At 36.5% G+C, this 23,682-nt stretch overlaps 1 protein-coding gene across 1 annotated transcript in view; it reads right to left on the bottom strand.

The window, feature by feature from the left end:
• LOC135080906 (neurexin 1-like) overlaps positions 1-12,414 on the bottom strand; it is a 38,817-nt gene extending 26,403 nt beyond the window's left edge. Inside the window, exons 1-4 of the mRNA XM_063975635.1 lie at positions 12,405-12,414; positions 11,290-11,450; positions 7,282-7,308; positions 4,270-4,428 (exon numbers count right to left, since the gene is read on the bottom strand). Coding sequence (XP_063831705.1) covers positions 4,270-4,428; positions 7,282-7,308; positions 11,290-11,450; positions 12,405-12,414 — 357 coding nt within the window. The remainder of the gene's footprint in view (positions 1-4,269; positions 4,429-7,281; positions 7,309-11,289; positions 11,451-12,404) is intronic.
• Positions 12,415-23,682: the final 11,268 nt, after the last annotated feature.

Below are 23,682 nucleotides of genomic sequence, written 5' to 3'. Positions count from 1 at the left end.
AGAAAATACCAGTTAACGATTCTCAAGGCGATTATCGATTACATTAGATTTTAATCGGGAAGAAAAATAATTAATGGCTTTTAAGCATCGGTATGAAGCCCATACGCACTTGTAGCACAAGTAACACGATTAACCTCAGTCCCCTCAGTTGTGAATTCGGAATCACCAGTTGTAATTTTAAAATCGCATCACAGAGTGAAGTAACTAACACCAAAAAACGGCAGAGCGAAGTGATTTCGAATGTTTCAACTGCTACGTTTTGTCACTTGTCTAGGAGGGCTAATTTTAGTCTAAGGGAGGGGAGCTTAGATTACATTACAGGAAACGCACAATATAATTAAAGAAAATAATGTAAGTGGGTGAATATCCCAAACACGTTTTTTACGCGGCGGAGCTGAGAATCGATGGGAGAAATGTAACTAGAGCGATGATTTTTTTTCTGTATATAGTTTATACAGCGTTTTACACCATAGCAAAGTCTTCAGGACAATAGGTAGTTATTTTATGTACTAAAAAAATTTTCAAAGACCCAAAATCTAATAGCGGTGGCGCGTCCTAACTCTATTTCTACTCATAAATTGTGTTATTCCTTCTTTCTCGGGGATTCTAGTAATTTAAAAATAGTATAGCCATAAAATACATTAAATAAGACTTCCAAATGATATGAAAGAAATGTGATATTTCATATTTTAAGTGTTTTAAATAGCCTTTCAAAACTGTCCCACGAAAAAAAGCAATTACAGTGGCTCAATTTCGACACTCTCTTACTTCTCCAAAGAAGCTTTGAGAGACGTAGAGTTCTTCTTCCCTGCATCACTCAACTGTGTCCTCCTGATCGGGCTATAAAGACTTGCGACTTGTGGTATTGTTTTTCCAGCAGACCCGTAAATATTAGTATCAGCGGCACAGGAATACAAAATTTTTCAATTTCGCTGGCAAGTGTATGAGTGAAAGCTACTTACTTAGATGCTAAACGATTCTTTAACATGATTAAAGTTTGGTGTTTTGTTGTATCTGCATACAGAAATTATTGATCAGAATTATAGTTTTCTTTATAATTTGAATTTTGTAACAGTTTTTAAATTCCGGTGGCGCAATTTCGGTGGCTCCGGTGGCGAATCTATTGCCGGAATTGGTCTTATTGGCTCTGGAGCATTGTACCTAGGTCTACTAAGGTCTCAGTCATAACTACAATATCGTCAGTGAATCGAAGTTGTGTGATGTACTCGCCGTATCTTGATACTGAGCTCGGTCTAGCTCAGAAGCTTGAAAACCTCTAAGTGGGAGGTAGTGAAGACTTTAAGAGATTATGGTGTCTCCAACTCTGAACCCTCGGAGCAATCAGATAAGTTTCGAGTTCTGATCTTGGGGGAGGGCTGATATGATGAAGTTTTCATACAAATACTTCAGAAGTTGCATGTATCGACAGTCAATTTGACGCCATTAAAGAGACTGTAGCACAGCCCAGGTCTTGACCGAATCGAAGAAGGTACAAAAAGGCCAATAATAATGACTGATTATAGTCCTCAGTCTTCTGCATAATTTGACGCAGTATTAAATATGTACGTAGTATTACAAACGTCTTTTCGAAAATGAGGTTGTCTGGGAGACTGGATGTTTCAGGAAAAAGCTGCCTCACCTGACTCTGGACCATCGCCAACGTCCATTCCATTCCAGTCTCTAGCACCACCACCATGTCTTATTTTTTGGTTTATCGACCAATAAACATGGTGGTATTTAAGAGAAATTTAGTACTAGCATTCCATCTGATTTCATAAGCTCAGTTGTGATTTCATTATCTCCTGGTACATACCTTGTTGTTTTTAATAGGGCATTCTAATCTCACTCAAGCTAAAGTCTAGGATATCTTCGCTAAAGTGTCGGAATAATCTCGATCTTCAGCCTAATTACTAGTAGTGCTTCTTAATCTCTCCTAGCAGCTTAGGCATTTACCAAAATGGTTCTGCTATCCTCGTTATTCATGTTGGTATATTCAATTTGGTCCTCGCAAATACATACTTTCGATTTATTACAAAAAAATCGTCTCTATAATACACTTTGTATCAGCGTGAGGACTTGGATAGCTATTTATACATCGATACTAAGCAGAATCTTAAAAACAGATGAGAATAGTCCTGAAACAGCTAAAATTTCCCTAGTCTCGTAGGTTGCAATCTATTCTCCCACTCGAGATGAAAATTCGTGGGGCTTTGGAGCTGGATTAGCACTGGTCGTGGCTTAGGCTTCATCAGTCGACAGCTTTTGAGCATCTTTTATTCGGCATTCTTCTATTTCGGTGATGACTTCTTCTTTTTCCTCGGTCCCTCACTGATGAGGATCGCAACCGCAGATAGTGTTCCTTCATAGACTGCGGTCATAAGCTGTGTGGTGATCGGAGAATGCAAATGTGATTAAATTGCCTGTTCGTCTAAAAATGATTACTACATTTTGATTTTTGCAGTACTATTAGGGTGCAGCTCAGTACGCTTTTACAGTTCTGGCATCTTTTGCTAGGCCTTCTCTCTCTATGAGGCTGGCTGGATTTAGTCCTCCGTTTCTTAATTGTACTACTTTCATCTAGCTCATTGTCGCTAGGTTTGCATAGTTTTCCGTTAAATTACCCTGTCACAAATATGTAATGTGTTAGTTCAGTAGCTGGTATAGATCTAGAAATATCTTCATACTTAATCTCCAGTTCGCATGGTCTTTAGCGAATAATTAGTTGCGTAATTCTGAGTATAGGATAGGTATGATACCATCATGAAAACTTGGCTAGCCTGGACCAATATTTTTACTTATGGAAGATAAACCTAACACCAACCTGGGGCAGTTGGTCGCCCTCCCGGGACTAGAGTTGGTTTCTGGGTTTGAGGGTCATGTATGATGTCTTTGTGATGACTCTAGAATAACGGGGCTGTTGGCGGCTAGAGCCAGAAAGTTTTGGATTTGTTCTCTATGGAGGGATTTTGCCGTTATCACCATGCTTAGCAGGCTGGTTGGTAGTTCCAGTATGGTAGTATAATACCCGGAAAGATGCTGCAGCCCACCCTCCAGTATTTTGATTCCTTAGTCGGCTATTACGACTCACGTGGGAAGATTTGATACTTTTTTAGGGTCACAACACAGGCCTGAATATTGTTTTTAATTATAAACATCTTTACTGTATAATAATACTTAATTGATTACAAATAAATAAGTAATTTGAGACAATCATCCGTAACATTGCGAAGTCCGCTGTATAAATAAATTTCGGTGGATTGGTTCTTAATTCCGGTGGCTCAAATACAATTTCGGTGGCTCTTGATAATTTCAAATTGACATATCTCGAGAAGTATTAATAATATTTTGATCTCTACCATATCATTGAATAATACAAGTTATTTACTATTATTTCTGCCACAAAAAAGTTTTGGAAAGTGGAAATTAAAATTCGCCACCGGAATTAGGCAAAAAACGAGTTTGTTGATATTCACCCAAGTAGCTGAACCTTTTTGCTATTGAGCACCATGAAAATTTAACACAATTTAGCCGATATGTTTATTTTCACAATCGTTTCACAATGTCTATGATGAGGCAACCGCAAGAACGTCACTATTCGTGCAATCCTATCAATGAAGTACGACATTTTCTGGTGCAGATTTTATCGCCATAAATTATGAAACTTGATAGTCATGGATTTGACTGACAGCTGTCCGTCAAATTCCCGCCCCGCACCCCGCACTGTACATATTTTGTTCGCGATGTCTGTTCTATGCGTAGTAATATTACTTCAATGTTCGTGGTAAACAACAATGTTGAGATACTTACAATGGAATAAAAATATGATTATAATAATAAACACCTTAACAATACTCCTTTTACAAATCTACTCGTGGAAATAAAAACATGATTATAATAATAAACACCTAAACAATACTCTTTTTACAAAACAAGTCGTGAAAATGCATTCGTGAAAAGCGAGTCGAAAACGAGAAAAAAAACAAAAGAGTGTAGGTATCGAAAAAGATTGTAGTTTTCTTGACGGCCAGTGTCGCGCGGCCAAGGAGGCGGCAGGCTGCGGCCTCTACAGAGGGAGACTAAATAAAAAATAAAAATATGAAGCAACGAGGTCTCAACCATTACATAAGAATATGGCCTAACGTTTTGAATGCCTCCTCCTTTTGTTGAAGTCGGTTAAAATGATTGATCGCCTTTAGTAGATCCTTTCCCACGAACATAAGTGTCAAGAATAGATCATGATACGATGGACCTTTATGTCCCTTTACTAACCTTCTTCAAGCAGCCAATGAAGTTGGTATGGACCCTCGCCCCAGGCAGAGCCCTGGCATTCAGGGAGCCCCCCACATGGGCTCTAGAACTGGCCAGCATGGTGAAGGATCCAGCCACGTGGGAATGCTCGGAGTACACGTCGTCTACAATCGCTGAAACCTGGAGGAAGAACAAATATACTTAGTTTCAACTAGTTTTTGGAAGAACTCTATTGACGATTTTTTATCGATTCAAAAAGTCGTAGTGTGTATGTAACCGGCTTTATTACTCGTAAATAACGTATCAAAAGAAAAAATCATAACTCAAAACTAGTTTTTGTAACTATTCACTATTAACGATTTTCATCCATAGCATCGATCCAAAAAGTCGTAGTGTGTTACCGGCTTTATCAGATGACGTATCAAAAGTGAAAGACATAGGTAATTAGAACTGTAATAGTTAGTAAACGGAATATTTTCCGGGAAATCATAATCATTTCAACCTATAAATCATTTTAGATTGCCTAACGAAACTAAAATAGGCAAGGACATGGTAGAATAATACGTAACATAATTTGACGATTTCTATTGTGACTGGGGCGTGTACAAGTGGTCTGAAAAGGGCCTCCATTTGAACAAAACGATTTGAATACGATTCTAAGAACAATATTAACCACTCTATACTTTGTTTATTTGTAACTCTGTCACGAAACGATTCTCAATAAGAACAATTGTTAAGTACCGATAACATCCAAAAACAAGACAACATCCAATACAATATGTATTCCAACACTTTGTTGTGATACACCATCAACACGAAAACTTGGAAGCCTTCAAGTTGTATCTCCAGACAAAGTTTTTTCATATGAAACCACCACACTGTTCCGCTCGAGTTATTGCTCATAAAATATATTGGATAAACAATTTATCCTAACCGGAATAACGTACGCGCACTTGCTAGGAAACAATGAACTTTAAAGACGTATAGAAAATAGAATAAGCTTCCCAGTTAACTATTGTTTGTTCTAGAATACACAAATTCCTTATAAATATGTTTATGAATAAGAATAGAAATAGGAAATCTACCAATTAGGGAAAGCGTCAGTTATTTCTAAAGACTTCTTACTAGCTTTTGCTAGTTTCAAAATAACGTTTGCCTATGTTGTTGCTAAAAGCACAGCTTAAAATGTTTTCCCTGTCACCAATATAAGAAACAATTTTCAATTTAATTATCATTCGCTAGCCGTGTGGTGACGGCAGAGTAGAATACATTTGTCACCAACCCCCTACTCTTCCCACGGGTGTGTCGTAAGAGGCGACTTAGGTACTACACATCAAACAGAGAACGGGCAGCAGCGCCCTTTGAAAAAACATCAATCCATTAAACTGCGATCTCCAACCCGCCTGCCAAGCGTGAAGATTATGGCAAAACCCTCCACTAAAGTGGAGGAGGCTCATAGTCCAGCAGTGGACTGTAAAGGGCTGTTGATGATGATGATCATTCGCTATATCACATTCCCTTTAAGTTCTATTTTCGAGACAAATTATCCTAGATTATGTCAATCTAACTTTCGGTTCGGTGATCTTGACATGAAAAATAAATACATGTATACTTTCGCATTTATAATAATAATTTTAGTATAAGTGTTCCATATCTTTAGAAAATTATGTAGAGACACGTAAAATAATTAGTTTTGCATTGTTAGGTAATTAAAACTAAATTAGTTGTACTTAGGTAGGTACACTCGTTCAATCTAGAACTACTTTCTAATTACACCAACAGGACACATTAAAGACCCTAATTAAAGTTTTCTTGAACGAAATAAAAGTCCGATTCTCTTCTAATTAAAATTTCCTTGCGTTTTTCATGGCCAAGGCCATCCAATTACCACCGACCTCCCGTTGTTCTTAGACAAAAGCACCAACAATTAAACAAGCTAGTTAATTGCTCGGAATTATGCATATACAGTCGTTCTGTTATACGAATATAAAATTCCCACCGTTGAATATTCATTTCTAACTCCTAGAATACAAAGATGAAATTACACTGCAAGATTACTCGTACATGCAAAGAAAATGTAACATTAAAGGAAATTTCAGAGGTACGAGGAATTTTATATTGATTTACGTAGCGATAACGAACAAAGGGTTGATTTTCAGGTGATCAAAGAAACATGTTCATAATTGACTTACGAAGTTATCTTGCTCTGCATTGAAAATGCGTAGGCGTAATTTTATACGCGAGATATCGAAGTTAAAAGGGAGTTTTCATAGAATTTTCGTAAATAATATATGAACGGCAAAACGATGGGATATTGAAGGCAAAAAGAGTTTTCATGGAATTTTCTTACGTAAACAAATGAAATAATAAATGTCCAAATGATAATCAGCAGATAAATACAAGAAAAACAATATTAAGTATTCAGACGTTAGTCTTAAGACTCATAAGCTCAAAAACATGTTATTCTTACTGAAATGAATCAATGCTGAATCTTTCAGGTATCCATAGTTGTGTTTCAAAAAATAAAACACAACCTCACAATATTCACCGCAAGTAAATTCAAAGGGCAATAGGCACAAACCCAGTTCTTTTTATTTCAGTTCTTTGGCACGCGCCGGCCATTGTTAGCATTGTCGGCCATTCAGTTCCAGAATGTTCCGCGGTGAAAGAACTAGATCGGCGTTGGAGAAATTTAATTGAGAATCCTATTTGCATTGCTTTATTTATGTTATCGAGTGGTGAATTAGAAAATAGAGGCAATATCATGGTAAGTTTACCAATATGATTGCTAAGGAATAGTGAGGGTGGATCAATTTCGTTCGTTCGTTCGTTCCAGCCGAAAGACGTCCACTGCTGGACAAAGGCCTCCCCCAAGGATTTCCACAAAGACCGGTCCTGCGCCGCTTGCATCCAGGTACCTCCCATAAAAAGAACTGAAAACAAGCTTATTTATTGCTACCTTCAATTCGTGATACAAAAGTGTTTTTTATGCTCTAAATAATAGAGCTATTACGACCTAGATGTTTTACTCACCCTGCAAAAGCTGGTCAGTGGTGTAATCTGTAACAAAATAAATACAATGTTAGTAATTAAAATTATAGGTATCTCTAACTAAGCAAATTATAGTCATTTTTATTTCTTCTTTCAAAAATACATGCAATAAATAGGTCCTAGACAAACTTAACTTCAATGCTCAGTAAAAATCGTTAAGACAGCCTATCTCAGGCAAATAATGAGAAAAAAGAACTGTTGATTAATTAGTATTTAGAGTCTCTACAGTTCTTAGTCTCCGTGAACAAAGACACATTTCAATCTAAAAACAAATGTATATAATTCCTAAACCCATCATTCACTATCCCACATTTAGCATAAACCCATAGAGCACCCGCGGCTCTGCGTTAACCCTTTACGGCCGCGACACAACCGCAAAGACCTACATGCATAATTAATACAATAGGCTCTTGGATCAAAACTATTATCCGTGACGAAAATAAACTGATGGCGGTAATGAATTTGTTACATTGAAGTTTGCATATTTGGGGTTATTTTAATTGAGCAAACATAATATTTTATCGTAAATTGACTTGTCGAATCGTGGACATACTTTGATTTTTTAAATAGTAATATGACAGATAGATACAATTACAGTGACTATTCATATCTTGGTATTGGGAGAGCGTATAATCTGAAAAAAATAAGCAAATACGAAACACATTACAAAAAACCTGGCAATACTCTCACGTGACAAAACCCGTTTATAAAATAAAAAGAGCTCTTTTTTTCGCCCACCATTATCAACCGACACGACCGGAATCCTGTTAAACGTTTCCAGGCTCGTATTTTCCATCCCTGATGGGCCAAGGACGATCCGAATGGATAAATATCGGATGTTTTTATTAAAAAGTCCTCCGGGACCTATGTATGCGGGAGCAATAGCCGTCGGGAGAGTGACAGCGTTTGGGATAAATCCGACGTTGACGGGCATATTGTCATCGTGCCCTGACGTGCTCTTAGGGTTAAGAGATCGATCCGCCGATTCAATTATAGGTTTCATTCATCATTCGGCACGTAGAGGGTGATTTTCAACCGACTTCAAAAAAAGGAGGAGGTTCTCAATTCGACCCGTATGTTTTTTTTTTTCTATGTTTGTTACGCAATAACTCCGCCAATTATGAACCGATTTGAACAAATCTTTTTTCTGCGTATAGGTAATACCTCAAGGGTGGTCCCATTTAAATTTATTAATAGAAAAAACAACCCCCAAGGGTGGAAAATTGGGGATGAACTTTTTATACGCAATATCTCCGCCGATTATAAATCAATTTGAACGATTATTTTTTTGTTGAATAGGTATTATCAAAAGGGTGGTTTCATGCGAATTTGAAGAAAATATTTCACCCCCAAGGGTGGAATATTGGGGATGAACTTTTTTATACGCAATATTTTCAATTTTTAGTTTTTTTTTGTGTTCACGCATTTGAAGTCGGTTTTATTTTTTTAATAAATTAATTATTTATTCGAAAATCCTGAAGACTACATGTGTAGTAAAATTTTACAACTCTTCATTGTAAACAGTTATGACTGTTACCTATCTAAAATGTTCATATTTATCTCAAATTAAAATGATATTACTATTTTATTTAACACTAGCTTTCCGCCCGCGGCTTCGCCCGTGTGGAATTTTTCGGTTTTTTATATAACCTATGACACTCAGCAATAATGTAGCTTTCTATATGATGAAAGAATTTTAAAAATCGGTTCAGTAGATCCCGAATTCCCGATATTACCCCTTACAATTTAACAAATATACAAACACTCAAACTTTACCTCTTTATAATATTAGTACGAGTAGATAACACTCGTTGCGAATTTAACTCCCATAGTCTAACTAGACCTGTATCTCAATCTTAATTTTCAACGAATGGATATAAGATAGAATTTCAATTTTCTGATCACTACCTAGTTAATAGACATTCCAAAAATAAACCTAATCCGGGTATTAATCCAGACAGACGAGATCTGGAATTGGATTCACCTGGTGCGAACTAATACGCAAATTATTTACCCGGTGAGCGGTTCGAGTGAAATTTATCGCACACGAAATTGAGCAATTACAGACCCATGCTGCAATCGCTCACCCACCATAACTAATTGAGCGAACGCCTACATGGAAATTAACTTATTTTTGAAATTACGTACGTAGATAGACTGTGACGTATTTTTAGTAATGTTCACATAAGTATTACCTTAAGTTACCTATTAGTAAAGTAATTTACATTTTAACAGTAGGTACATTATTATTATCTGCACTGACGAACGGTAAAGCATATTAATAAGTAAGTTTGGTAGCAGCGCAGAAACGCAATCATGTAAGAAAACTTTCACTTCTCCACAAAATCTTCTTAGCAAAGAAACACGAGCTAAAGCCATAAATGCAAAATTAACCGCAAAACCAGACGTTAATGCTCATTTATGTTTAATACTCCATCCTTTTAACAAAATGGCAGGGCAGGGATCAAGAACATTTTATGTTTCCACGCTTATCAAAGTCTTTAGGGACCCATGGAAGGTTCTTGTATAGGAACCGTAGGCTTTGTCTCTGCCCAAATATTCTGGTTGATACAAGCACTTCGAAGGGTAGAACCAAGTTTGGCCAAAAGATGCCAACTCACGAAAGCCTCATTTGCCCAAACTTCAAGGTCACCCCGAAAAGCTTAATTTTGATTCAACTGAAATTCTATTCCGAATACAAAGAGCTCTCAACATAATGGCCATGTTGGGGATTCATTGAATTTACATGTTTGTTTTTTAAATTACCCTCGGGTGGGACCCAAATTCGCTTTTTTGGTAATTGTGTTGGATACTATAATGATGTATTTACGTAAAATGGGTTTGCGATATTAACCGTATTTTCTGTGTTTCATATCATTTGCTTTGACGTGAAATTTTGTTACGAAATAAAGGATTTTTGTTCATTAAAAACAAGACAAAAATAGCCACACCACATATTATTACAAAGAAAAATCACATTTATGTATCGTAAAGCGTGCAATATACCTATGTATTGTAGTATTTCACATTTTCCACACAATTAGCGACTTGTTATTAAAAATTCAAATACTTTTGAAACAAAACAAGGAACAAACTAGGTCAACCATAAGTGAACCAATTAAGGTTTTAATGCGACAATTTGTACTTTATTCATGTTCCATCGATCTACAAGTCATTATTGCCATAGATTACGTTTCTGGGAACCCTTAGGTCATCGAGTAAGTTTACTATTCTAGGCTGTACGTGGAAATATGGCGTCATTAGGAAAACTCATACACCTACGCAACTAATGGCATTTGTGACCTTGAATTTCTAGTTCTCAGAATGAATTGGTATGTCCTAATGGACTAATAACACTAATGAACCAATTTCATTAAAAAAATAGGTACCCACGTCTTTTCAGTATTCAAATCAATCAGAAATGAATGAAATGCATGCCCCCAGGGTTTACGTATCCAAGGACACAATTCACAATTAGACAAAAACAGACTTGTTTTTCAAAAAATTAAACTCGCGTTGATCACTAGTTTAAATTGACATTTATGGAAATAACTAGTTTTCATCGCGTGTTTAACTTTTTTGTAATAAAAGGGAAAAGGTTTTCATTGATGTGTCTCATCTAGAAATTGATCTCGGGACCTATGAATCTAAAAAATCCAACCTTTTTATTATTATTATTGGAAGATATCCAAAATTAAGAGCTCTTACGATTTTTACCTTACGAACCTTTACCTAATAGTGGCCACCGAATGAACTTTATTGAGATAGCATAAAGTTCAAAACCAACAAAATATACTCGTATTTTTCTCTAAGACAGTTAAAGTGTTTTATTTACTTTGGCACTTCTAAGATTTTGGTTTTATTGTACCTAAATTATGTGCTTACAGTTTGTTGAACTTAAGCAGAGAAAGTTCTGAGCTCAAATGGCGTTTGGTTACAGTCTGAGAAAGAATACAGTCCCCGGTTAAAGAGTTAAAAATTTTAACATACCTCTTGCACTCTCCTATGGACTGTCAGCTTATGCCACTGATGGTCATCGAATCTGGTTTTCGCCGGTTTAATGTGCATTTCTTGCTTGCCATTGCCGAGTCCCATGGTGAGAGAAACGCCACCATCCCGGACTGCCAGGTTGAGGTAGTCGGCTTCATGACCTGGAAATGAATTTGGATTTAGTTGTGGAACATTGAGAATATCTGGAGTTAATGACTCCACCAAAGCAGTAATATAACTTGATCACACAAAATAAACATAAACAAGATGTTGTAACGCAAATGTGAGTGTAGAGCTTTATAAAAACTGAATTCGAGATTCATAATGTTCTGGATTTAATAAACTATTCAGTCTTAACTGGCTTAAGGATGTGTGTAAGATACAATCTTCATTTTAGTTAAATACTAAATAATTTTGTGCATTAAACAAGAAAAAACAAAAAACGATCGATATTCATAAAAAATAATTCTCAGCGGCCAGTGCGCTGCGCTGCCAATCAAAGTAGGCTGCAACACATCCTTAGCAAATTAGGTACCAAAATCTTACTAAGAGAAAATTTACTTTACCGGTCAGCGGTAAAGACAGTAGTCCGATATAATTTCGAGAGTTAGGCTGGGTTGCACCATCTTACTTTAACTTTGACAAACGTTAAAAATCTGTCAAACTTCATACAAAAAACACCGGTTATCGTTATAGTTACGGTCAAAGTTAGGTAGTGCAACTCAGCCTAAAAGTACAGTGTTAGTGCGTCTTAGGTGATTACAATTGGCTCTCCCTTGAACTGAGTGACATCGTAAGAAGAACTCTGTTCAAATTACGAGACCTTACTAAGAGGAAACTAACCTGTATAGAACAGTACGGCTAGCACGAAAAACTTTCGAGTTCAAATCTCGCGTTCAAATTTGCGTACTCGAATCGCCATCAAAAGATTTAGTAAGAAAACAACAGCGCCCTTGTGAACGTGTCGTAAAGTGAACTTAGTATGAGATGTGGTTGCACGAAACTTATTTTGTGAATCAAAATTGTCACGTTATCGTTTAATTCAAAGATTGAGTATCGAATTTTATCGAGTACGCAAACGATTCGAAGACGAAAGTTGTTCATGCTAGAGGTACAGCAGGCCATTAGGCTGTCGAGTCTTGAAATACAGCGTCAAGGCATCTTGGGTGCTAACAATTGGCTCAACCTTGATCTGCGCGAGGTAAGAAGAATTCTGACTAAACAGACCGTACTAAGAGGAAACTAACCTGTATAGAACAGCAGGCCGTTAGGCTGTCGAGTCTTGAAATACAGCGTCAGGGCGTCTTGGGTGCTGACGATGGGCTCCCCTCCGGTCTGCGTGAGGTCGTACGAGAGGAACTCGGCGCCCCGAAACGTCGCTTCTGATGGTGCCTTATCTGGAACAATGGAAAGATAATTTCAATCATGACACAAATAAGCAAACTTAAATTGCTGTGAATTATTACAAGTTTATGTCACTGAGTTTTATTCATTGACAGCTCATAAGTATACGTAAATGTCATCAGTACAAAAGACTATACATCATTTTTAGAACATTGCATTTCTAATGCTTCAACCACACCAACGCGTGCAGATCGCCATTCGGCGCGATCAAAGGTCAATGACACCGCGCGACCCATGACAGTCCGCGCGACCCATGACAGTCCGCGCGACCTGTCATTGGCCTATGATCGCGCCGCATGGCGATCTGCACGCGTTGGTGTGGTTGAAGCTTAACAACTATGTCACAGTTTAGTCCTTATTATCTAAATGCAATAAAATGTATCATGTGTTGTACGTATATGCTACGTCATTTCGAAAGGGGATTTGTATTTGCTTAAGCCGGTCATAAAGTTATCGGTCGCCATCACGCAACGTGCATCCAATCTGGTGGATTAGTCTGTCTCAGATTGAGAGCTAAGCTCCAGACAGCTGCAGCAAGGCAAGTGACGTCATGTTACAGTGAGGCTGTATTATTAATACTACTATATAAAATTAAAAAAGTAAGTATAGTCATTTGAAAATAAAACACTTTTTATGTAACTAATTATCGAATTAAGATAATTATTTTACTCAGGAGAGTTTACACAAAGGCTGGGTTGCACCATCTGACTTTAACTGTGACAAACGTCAAAAATCTGTCAAACTCCATAAAAAAACACCGGTTATGGTTACACCTAGTTGCCGTCAAAGTTAGGTGGTGCAACTCAGCCTAACAGTTATTTCTTGACACGGACAAAAGTAAACCTGAATGTACGCAATTTTGTCAACGCAAGCACAGTGTACGGCGTTCATTATTTTAAAGATGATTAGATTAGTTTAAATACAAGTAGTTTTGTAGCAATAAATAATTTTAAAAAAACGTACAATTTCATCTATTAGCTCCAGAGTTTTAAAACCAAGCCGCGAAAACTGTAAGACATTCCAGCGCATACTTCCAAAGTAATACCGGCCTACAGAATAGAGTGATCATTTATTCCTTCCTAATCAAACGGTGCAATGTATGCAGCCACCAGGCGTATGCGAATTGATTAACGATCGCAACTTCGAGCTGGTTAGCAGCAACAATATTTATGATGGCCGTAATTAAACCGCAAGAAACTGTAGCAGTAACTTTGAACAACTCCTTTTGTAGGGCTTTGGAAAATTAAATTGCTGTTTATGTTATAAATCTGCGTTCGGGAAGCGTTCTCGGCGAAGGTAAATTTGCTTGTGTATAAAATGACACCATTATTTTTATCTGGGAGGCTGATGGCATAATCTTAAGTATTTTAGAATTTTATAAACAAGACGTTCACATTAGGCATTTTATTGTTTTTCGGAGATAATTTTACTTTATCTTAGTTTTCATTATTTATATCTTTAAAGGTTCAGCCAAACCAACGCGATCACACGCGATCAGCTAGTGTGCAGCGATGGCGATCAATGCATTTAAGTCTGATGATTAGCTAAGAGATGGCCAAACGCATTTATGACTGCCACAACATCTAGACTTCTGGATTGTCTGAATTCTTTTTTGAAAGCCCTTTAATGCCATTTCATTTAACCACATTTCAAAAGCTGGAGTATACGCTTCGTCGGTTAATTCAAAATGAGTTAAAGCCTCAATATCAGACGGGATTGCTCTGTCCACACAAGTCTTCATTATGATGGGGCGCATAAACCTGTGTTACCTGTCTGAGTGGCCCTTTGTTGATCTAAGAACCAATGCTATTGACAGGAGCTTTTGACGTGCACTTGTACCATAATAACCTGCATAATACATAAGACGGGGTGTGTTAGGTATCAACTTTTGATAGATCATATCGTTTATCAGCCTTCTTTACTGTTTTCGATAACAGTTAACCATAGACAGATTTCTATAGTAATACAGATATTTGATACATGACAGGATTTGCAGACTGTGTGACTGATGCAGTTTTTCATAGTATTTGAACTCGTATAGTTAACGGTTTACACACAACTAAGTAAAACTACGTCAGCTATGCGAGCTAAGATTAACTTAACTCTTGATCTGCAATCCGCATAAATATCAATTACCGCAATTATAAAAATATAAGTAAAAAACACGTAATTTTATTCTTCGATAAAACGACTGAAAAGTAAATTAAACTTTCTAACAACAGTAATAAATATCATAGTTCCGTAAATTCCAAAGGCTGAGCCGTGGTAATTCAGCGGTAACTCATGAAGGAATTAAAAGAATTTCCGTAGTAATGTAAAAGTAACTTCTTTGTTCTTAAAGAATGCTCGAGGACAAAGTTTGGGGTCAGATTAGTTGGAAGAGTCCCTCAGGAGTATTTCACGTCGGATTTGAGTCACTGCGAAAAAGCTAATAAAAGACCTTAATCATTTCTGCATAATACTGATAAAAAAAACTTGGGTTTCGGGTCAAGGAATTTTAGTTAAAAAGTGCATAATATAACTTGTTCTATAGTACCTGTAGAAGAGTCAAAAGACGTGTTAAAGAATCACTGCATCTTTAGACATTGTAGGATTAAAGATGCTGGTTGGTTAATGGTAATTTGTAGATTCACAATGTAAGAGGCATCATGATATGAAATAAAATGTAAGTAAGTATGAAAAGACAATCATAAATTTAAAAAAAACAATGATTTCACAAAAGCTCGGTATCGCATTTTCAAAACAATAATGAGTTCGGTTTGATGCAATTAATATCAAGCACATAATCTGTTCAACTAATAATAGTTAAACTTTAGTTTAGCACGAAGTGTAGGCGTTTCTAATCAAACTAAAATCTTACACGATAAAAATAAGTAGGTACCTACAAAAGCGCGAAGCAGAAAAGGAAAAGTTTCAGAAATAAGCGATAACAAAACAACAAGCGAACTAACCAAATTAGTAATTAAGGTGACCTTCCATAGTCAAAAGCTTGTTAAACGAAACCTTAAGCTTCCAGGAATAAAGGTCAAGTGGCCAGACATTGTGTTGAAAGGTCACGCGACCTCAAGAAAGTTACATTAACGGGTCATGTTCTCTACTGTTTGTGTCGCGCATTAACTAAATCCGTTTCCAACAAAGTTACCTAAAAGTTGCCGAATCGTAAGGGTGGGCAGAACTTACGGATATGGGTTTGTTCTCCCTTAAAATTTCAATAAAAGTTACGCAACTGGGTTTCCCATGAGTTATTATGGTAACAAACACAGTAGCAATTCGTATCAGTCAGACCTATGTCAAATATTGTCATTTCGTGTGTATATTTTTTCAATAAATAAAATTTGGTTAGCCATGAAAATTACTATAAAATAATTTTGAGTAGTGGACATAAAATTGGCTATAAAATCATGTTTTAATCCTAAGCTATTGGCATAAACTCAATTTACGTGCAATAAAGTGTAAATAAATAAATAAAATATTAATTTATTATTCTTTTTATCAGACGCCATGAAAATAAACTGAAGTACCTTTTTTACGGCGCACTAACAGTTAATATAAAAGATGTATAACATAGGCCCTAAAACAGTTCCCTGCGGTGAACGTCAAATTAATATAACGTGTGCCACGTCATCTTACCACATAAGTACAAATAAAAACCTTCTACTTTTATTAATTAGGGCTACCAATCGATCAACATGGAAATCATTGGGGGAGGCATATGTTCAGCAGTGGACGTCCTATGGCTGAAATGATGATAATGATGATAACGTTCCTACGGAGACATCTCGTTTTTATGCAGGGTCCCGTTTAGTAGCTTAGTAGGTATACATGTTTTAATAATTTATCAATGTTCACATGAACATTTGTAGTGTCCCAAAAAAAAACGGTCCGTTCGAATTTGTAAATCGAATTTCAAACACACCACCCGTATTCACAACCGATGCTTGCTAAGTGATGCAGCAAATCGGACGCACAGCGTTGAACAGAGCTCTGTGATTAGTTCCCGTGTGACCCTGTGCGTCCACGCGCATTGTCAGACCTCATAGTTCTGTTTGTGAATACGGGCGTTAGTATACATGTTTTAATAATTATCAATGTTCACACAAACATCCCCTAGCTAGTGTAATTGTAGTGTAATAATTTTAATCACACATAATGTGTGTTCACACGACAATCCAGTTTTTCGGGATCCAGTAATTTAGGATTGTCATACATATTTGAAAATGTTCTTTGATCAAAAGCTTTTATCTTGAATCTTCTGTGGTTTATTTAAGTATCAAACCAACTCCGCCATGACCGTGTAAGAACCATTAGTTAGATTGAAGATGGCTTGACAGAATCGATCGCTTAACATGCATTATCCATTAGAGTCAGACGCGTTTAATATTTGATGTGCTTACACTCAAGATCCATCTATAATCGTAGTGTAACCACACACGTGGACTTGTCCTCATGGAGACATCCCGTTTTTTGCAGGAACTGTTTTCTGCAGGATTCCCTTTAGTAGCAGGTATATACGTGTTTTAATATTAACGTTCACGCGAACATCCCGTTTGCAGTGTCCCGTAAAACTGGATATCCGTGAGAACAAGCCATTCTGTGTTGTTTTCGTTGTTAACACAACCCAAAACTAGCAAACAAAAACGAAACATTCCACGTTTACGTCCGCAACTTTTATTGCCTCATTGACTCTCGAAACAACGTTCGCAAAACTTTCCGTACACACTGACGCGTAACCTAATTTAAATTTACATACTAAGCTGTTCGAGTCAGCAATGTAAGTTGAAATGAGCGATTGCGTCAATGCCACTTGGTTATATGGAGTCGTAGCCTTTTCGGGTAAAGGAATGCCATATTGGTTTTGGGATAGGCGTGTGAAACCCAATTTCGCTTGGTACCGTGTGCCAACACTGTATGCAAATTTTGTCCAGCGGTTTATTCTAACTCTACTACCTGCTTTAATGTAAACTTTTGAAAACTAAATTGCTCTCATAGTGTTTGCTGTTACATAAAACATGCTGGAGCTGGTCAGCTTTCTAAGCTCGCTGCAGTACAAAGGAGAACCTTGTGTGAATGTTTTTAATAGTCAATTCGTACAGCCTTGAAGAGTAAGCTTTAATAGGTAGTTTAAAAATACCTACTTCAGATGGGCATAGTGTCATTTATTTTTATAGAATTTTAACAATTTAAAAAGATAACGCTGCATTTTTTGAGTCCTCAACGCCTCTACATTCTAGTGTTTGGGGATTCACTGTACAACTGTTGCGCTTGACATTTATCTTATACTAGCTGACCCGGCGAACTTCGTACCGCCTTAGCGTAGAGATTTTCTTAATATTTTTTTCCGTAAGAACCATCCTTGGACTTCCACAAACATTTAAAAAAAAGAATTATCGAAATCGGTTCAGCCGTTCACACGTGATGCCGTGACAACGCGAAACGGGTTTCATTTTTATATATATAGACTAGCAGCCGCCCGCGACTTCGTACACGTGGATCCCGTTTTACCCCTATGGGGGTTGAATTTTGCAAAATCCCGTCTAAGCACCTACGTTCTAATAAGAACCCCCATGCAAAATTTGAGACTCCTAGCACTTGTAGTTTCTTAGATTTGGTGAGTCAGTGACCTTTCGCTTTATCGTAGATATAAATTCTTAGCTTTACGATACCTGACTAACTTAATTATAGGTTCTTGACACTTACTTGCCTCTTACACTATGAGTATTTAACATCTTTGAACCTGTTTCTTAAAGGTTAACACAACTTCTGCTTGTGAAATAATTCAGTGGCTTGTCTTTTGCAGGTGACTAAATTGTCTAGAAATTTAGCTAAGCTTGAACTTGGAACAACACACATCCCACACAGAATTTGAAAGTAAAATACACTTGGCAATGATAAAATACCTACTTAAAACAACTAACTACTGTGGAGATTATTACACAAAAAAGTTGGCAAGGTCATTCCAATATAATTAAATAACTGCCTTTTTTAATAGGCTTGCCGTCGGTGTAATATTATGAACGCACCACGTAAGTCAATTTATTATTCGTCAATGAAGAAATTCAGTACTTGCTTCAAAATTCTGAAATAATATTTCATCCAATAATTAAGTCAATAATATTATGCATATTTAGCTAATAATTTGAAAGAATATTAAGCTAAATTGATCGCATATTAAACTTTTCAACAGCTTCCATAATGTTAATAATAAAGAACGAAACCTACAAATATTGGACAGCAAAGAAATTCAGCGAAAGAAACTTATTAAGAAGTCAAATCTCAGTCTTCCGAAATGTTCCCCAACTAGGTTTAAGATGCTCAACTGACGCGTTAACGAGCGCTAATTTAACGAAAACAATTACCCTTGATGAAGATTACGGGGAAACACTAATTACTTCGGGTTTCAAAAGGTAGACTTACAGTTCGGAACTTAAAGATTATATTGCAGAAATATCGTCTGTCGTCATAGCAGTAAAAGATCATATAATGCTGTCACCGTAGCCGCAATGTTCAGTGGTATTTTTAGGGTAAAATCTTGATTACCAATCAGTTGTTACTGGAACAGGTATTTCTGATTATGTCATTGTTTTGTATGAAACAAATATTTCTTCAGGATCAGGATCTCTGTTATGGTTTTAACTTTCTATCATAACCTTGGTCACAGGCAGTATGAGCTTTAGATAAAATTAATTACAATACCGAAAGGCAAGACTTATCTGCATATTTGCATATTATTATATTCAAATTATTAATATGGTTGTACCTTGTGTGTTCCTTTTCTTTCTGTTCTTTGGTGTGCAATAAAGAGGGTAGGTCACTTATAAAAGATACAAATATAGCTTGCTTTGTCACGATCACGTAATATCGTCTAGTGTTGAGAAGAAGTGGAGGTATTTTCGGTATTACCAATAAAGATTATGTAAGTATTGCTAGTACTAATATATTAAAATATGACACACGTACATAAAATTACTACTGCACACACATCCATAATATTACTTTGAAACATATCAGTACTTTTCCTCCGACTCATCGGGGAAGTAGAGCAAAAGCCACGTCTCCATTAGGCGGAATAAATCTCAAGAACACACAATGACTCCGCGGGAGTTGGCGCACCGATTCCAATATTATGGTAATGACCACGGATAGGGTTGGTAGAACGGTTGAAGCAAAAAACTGACAGTCAAACTTCATTTATACGCCATGGAGCTTGAGACATTGGTTGCTATCTTTCATAAAAAAGATCGGAGTTTCTAGACGTTGATTTAATTTAGTGAAATTCCAGTGTGAGCTTTTGAATTAAGAAAGAATCATAGACGAAGTTGTCGTATTTGTCGCAATAGTATGAGCTCTGCTTACTTTGTAAGTTAAATCTGTTTTCCTTAAAATTTTACGGTTACAATAACTTTATATTAATTTTCAGTACACGATCGCAGTTTCCTCAACTGTGGGATCTCTAGTTTGACCATTAATTAAAGCGAGCAAACGAAGCTCGATAAGCCATTGTCTGGCAACATTATACAGGTGCAACGGTTGAATACAAATTGCAATCAAGTAGAAACGCTTAGGATGAGGCTGTCGGGCGTCTTGCGATACCGCTGTTTGAACTGAAGCTATATTAATGTCAGTCATATGTTCTTCAATATTATGTTTGTTTGACGATTTGTAAGCAATATTTAGTCTGTACAGATAAAGAATATTTCACTCAATACTTAATATGTTTATTGCTTCTTTAATAAACTTTATCTAGCTTAAGCTTAAGTACTAGTACACACATTAAAATAACTACCCATATTACACGCATAGTGTATAACAGAGTTGGTTCCTGTGGTAGGGGTCACAGGAATTCGGATAGTGAGGGGCAAGATAAGAAAAGATATCAAGGAATTAAATATCACTTAAAACTGTCTGATAACTAAATGCCAGTCCTCCATGTAGTGTCTTAACCTCTTAGCTGATTGCCAAATTAATTCGATCAATTGATAACACATTATTAAAATTAAGGTAAAGCTTTTTTTTATTACTTGAAAAAATCGAACTGTCTAAGGTAAGAATCGAACCCACGACCTTCCCCTTGCCAAGCGACTGCTCTTCCAACTGAGCTGTCTGAGTATTTTAAAAGTGGATGAAAGTGAATCTATTTCAATAATTTATTGCAAAAGCAGTAATTTCCATAAAAAACATTTTAACCTTTTGACCACATTAATTTTAATGTTCGATAAAAAAGTCAAATTTAAGAAGACTGAGGCTGAGTTGCACCATCCTACTTTAACTTTGACAAACGTCAAAAATCTGTCAAACTCCATACAAAAAACACCGGTTATCATCATAGTTACGGTCAAAGTTAGGTAGTGCAACTCAGCCTGAAACAATAAAAACTAATCAAAATAAATTATTTATATCTGACAACCCTTACTTAAATTCTAAGTTGTAATCCAAGTCAATACGCAATCACGGCTCAAGATTCACGTTGAGTTATGTTTATGGTTTAACGATGTTTTAAAAGTTTTCGATCGTCCCACTTAATTGCCTGTTATTCATGATCGGCGGGTCCTGGAGTAGGGTAGTTGGAAGTTTTTATTACTTTTGCTAATACTTAAAATCCAGCCGTAAAATTTATAGGTAGATTCCATTTTGATGGATTTGTTTTCAGTACTTTTAAGCTTAATAGATGACTAAAATAGAATGCCTTGTGGCATTTTGTACACCTGGTCTTTTGTACAGACAACAGCACCATAAACTAAGAGTACGTCGATTCGATTTGGCCGATTCTTCATACAATTTAAAATCGGGCACAACTATCGGCCAACTAAAAATCAACGGTGTGCGCCTGCATTTGGCATTTTATATCGCTGTAATAGAGGCGGCGTGGGACGTCCACCCACAAGGTGGACCGACGACATCATAAAGGTAGCAGGAAGGCGCTGACGCAGGCCGCTACCGGGCAGCATGGAAAGCATTGGGGGAGGCCTATGTTCAGCAGTGGACGTCCTATGGCTGAGATGATGATGATGATGATGATGATGTATTAGAGGCATTATAACAAAAATTTATAGTCTGATGTTCTATTAACTGTATTTAACCGTATTTATAAGTTCACAAGTCTAATTTCTTAGCGCACTAAATAACACTCAAAAGTGTTGACAATATAAATAATTTCAAGGAATTATTACACAGTTCATAACTCGATAATTTGTTTCACATAAGCCTGCGAAGCAAAGCGCCAATTATACAGAGAAGCTCCATGGCAATTGCAATCCTAAAGCTATAGTTAGAAGTTCCCAAATTGCATGTCATTATTTACTTTGTATTATATAGTCGTTTGGCAAAAGCGCTTTTGTATTCCTTACTTCGCATAATGCATTCTGCATAATTCCATGTAGGCACTATTCTATTAAAATCATTTCTTCATTCGGTTCCTTCATCACAATGGTACGACTACGATTGCCGTGACTACGTTAAGCCGTAGTTACTACGAGTAAGAATACAACTACGAGACTTTGTGTGTGCAGAAATACTACGACGTAGCACTACTACGAGAACGACTACGGAAATGACCACTAGGTACGCAAGGAAAACTTGATCGTAACAGACAAATTAAGTTAAAATGGTACAGAACCAAATTAATGACCTTACTTTAACAATTCGATACGCAATTAGAAACTAATCTGCCTATCACAACGTGGGTAGTCATAACCTAAAAATAGTAATGATGACAAAAGTCTATTTAGTACCTAAAAACCTGTAATATTGACCGAAAATAAAAATAATGGAAACATGTAGGTAGTAGCTCTTTCAAAATTTACTCTTTAGAACCTACTTACGTTTTTGAAGTCGATAAAGGGAAATTATAATTCAATGCTGAAACCCGTAAGTTAAATCGATTCACGATATCAAAGGAAAGTAAGCTTTAATCAAACTAAAATACGATGAAGCCATGCTAGACAAAAGCTGAAAACGGACTGATAATTATTACGAAGTAATTCACGTAATAGTATTTAATTTATTCAAACCAAATGCTGTTTAAATTTAATTTAGCGTTGCGTTATATTTAAACCGTAATTAAATTTCTTGAAATTGAAATAATCAAGTAAAATTATGTATCGTAAGGTCCTTCACGAATAATTAGTGTAAAATAGTTAGATAGGTCCATTTCAGTAACTTTTCTAGTCTATTATTAATAATGTATAAAGATTCTAATTAACTCTACAGGTTTCAATGTTTCGCTGCCCTGTATTTATGTTGGCAACATTCTTCCATGTCATTTGTCCCATTTTACGAAATGTGTCCATACTTGGGACTGCAGTTCCCTAAATTACGGGAGAATTTGGCCCATTGACCCATTTAGATCGTGGCTCGCCCGAAATCAACCCAAGGCAAAATTATAGCCCATAAAACCTTTGCCGCGTATATTTTCAAAGGAGCGCATGTTGTGTTTAGTTGTCTTAACAAAACTGCTTATTCTCTTCTTCTTAGTTGTTTATTCTAGTCTTATTGCACTCACATAATATATTGTATATCGTTGGGTGTTTAGTTATTAAATTATTTTAAATAGATAAACAATTGAGTCCAGTTAAAACAAAGTGACCATAATAGGAGGATCACTTCTTTATCTTTCTTTACCTACTTGTATGCATTGGAATCAACACAATCCCAACATACTTAGATAATAATTAAGTACATTATCTTTTTACCTATCGGACAGATTGTAAAAAAAAATGAATACTAGCGGCCGCCCGCGACTTCGTATGCGTGGACCCCGTTTTACCCCCTTAGGGGTTGAATTTTGGAAAATCCCGTCTTAGTGAACACCTACGTTCTAAAAGGGGGTTCCATGCAAAATTTGAGACTTCCAGCACTTGTTAGTTTCTGAGATTTCGTGATGAGTGAGTGAGTGAGTCAGTCAATCAGTCAGTAACCTTTCGCTTTTATAGATGTATGTACTCAACTCCTCAATCTTAAAAAAATGTCTGACATCAAACTAAATAGATACAT

The sequence above is a fragment of the Ostrinia nubilalis genome, chromosome 18, assembly GCF_963855985.1.
Source record: "Ostrinia nubilalis chromosome 18, ilOstNubi1.1, whole genome shotgun sequence".
Taxonomy (NCBI): Eukaryota; Metazoa; Arthropoda; class Insecta; order Lepidoptera; family Crambidae; genus Ostrinia; species Ostrinia nubilalis.
The sequence above is the reverse complement of the archived record's forward strand: the minus strand, read 5'-3'. Positions and strand labels throughout refer to the sequence as shown.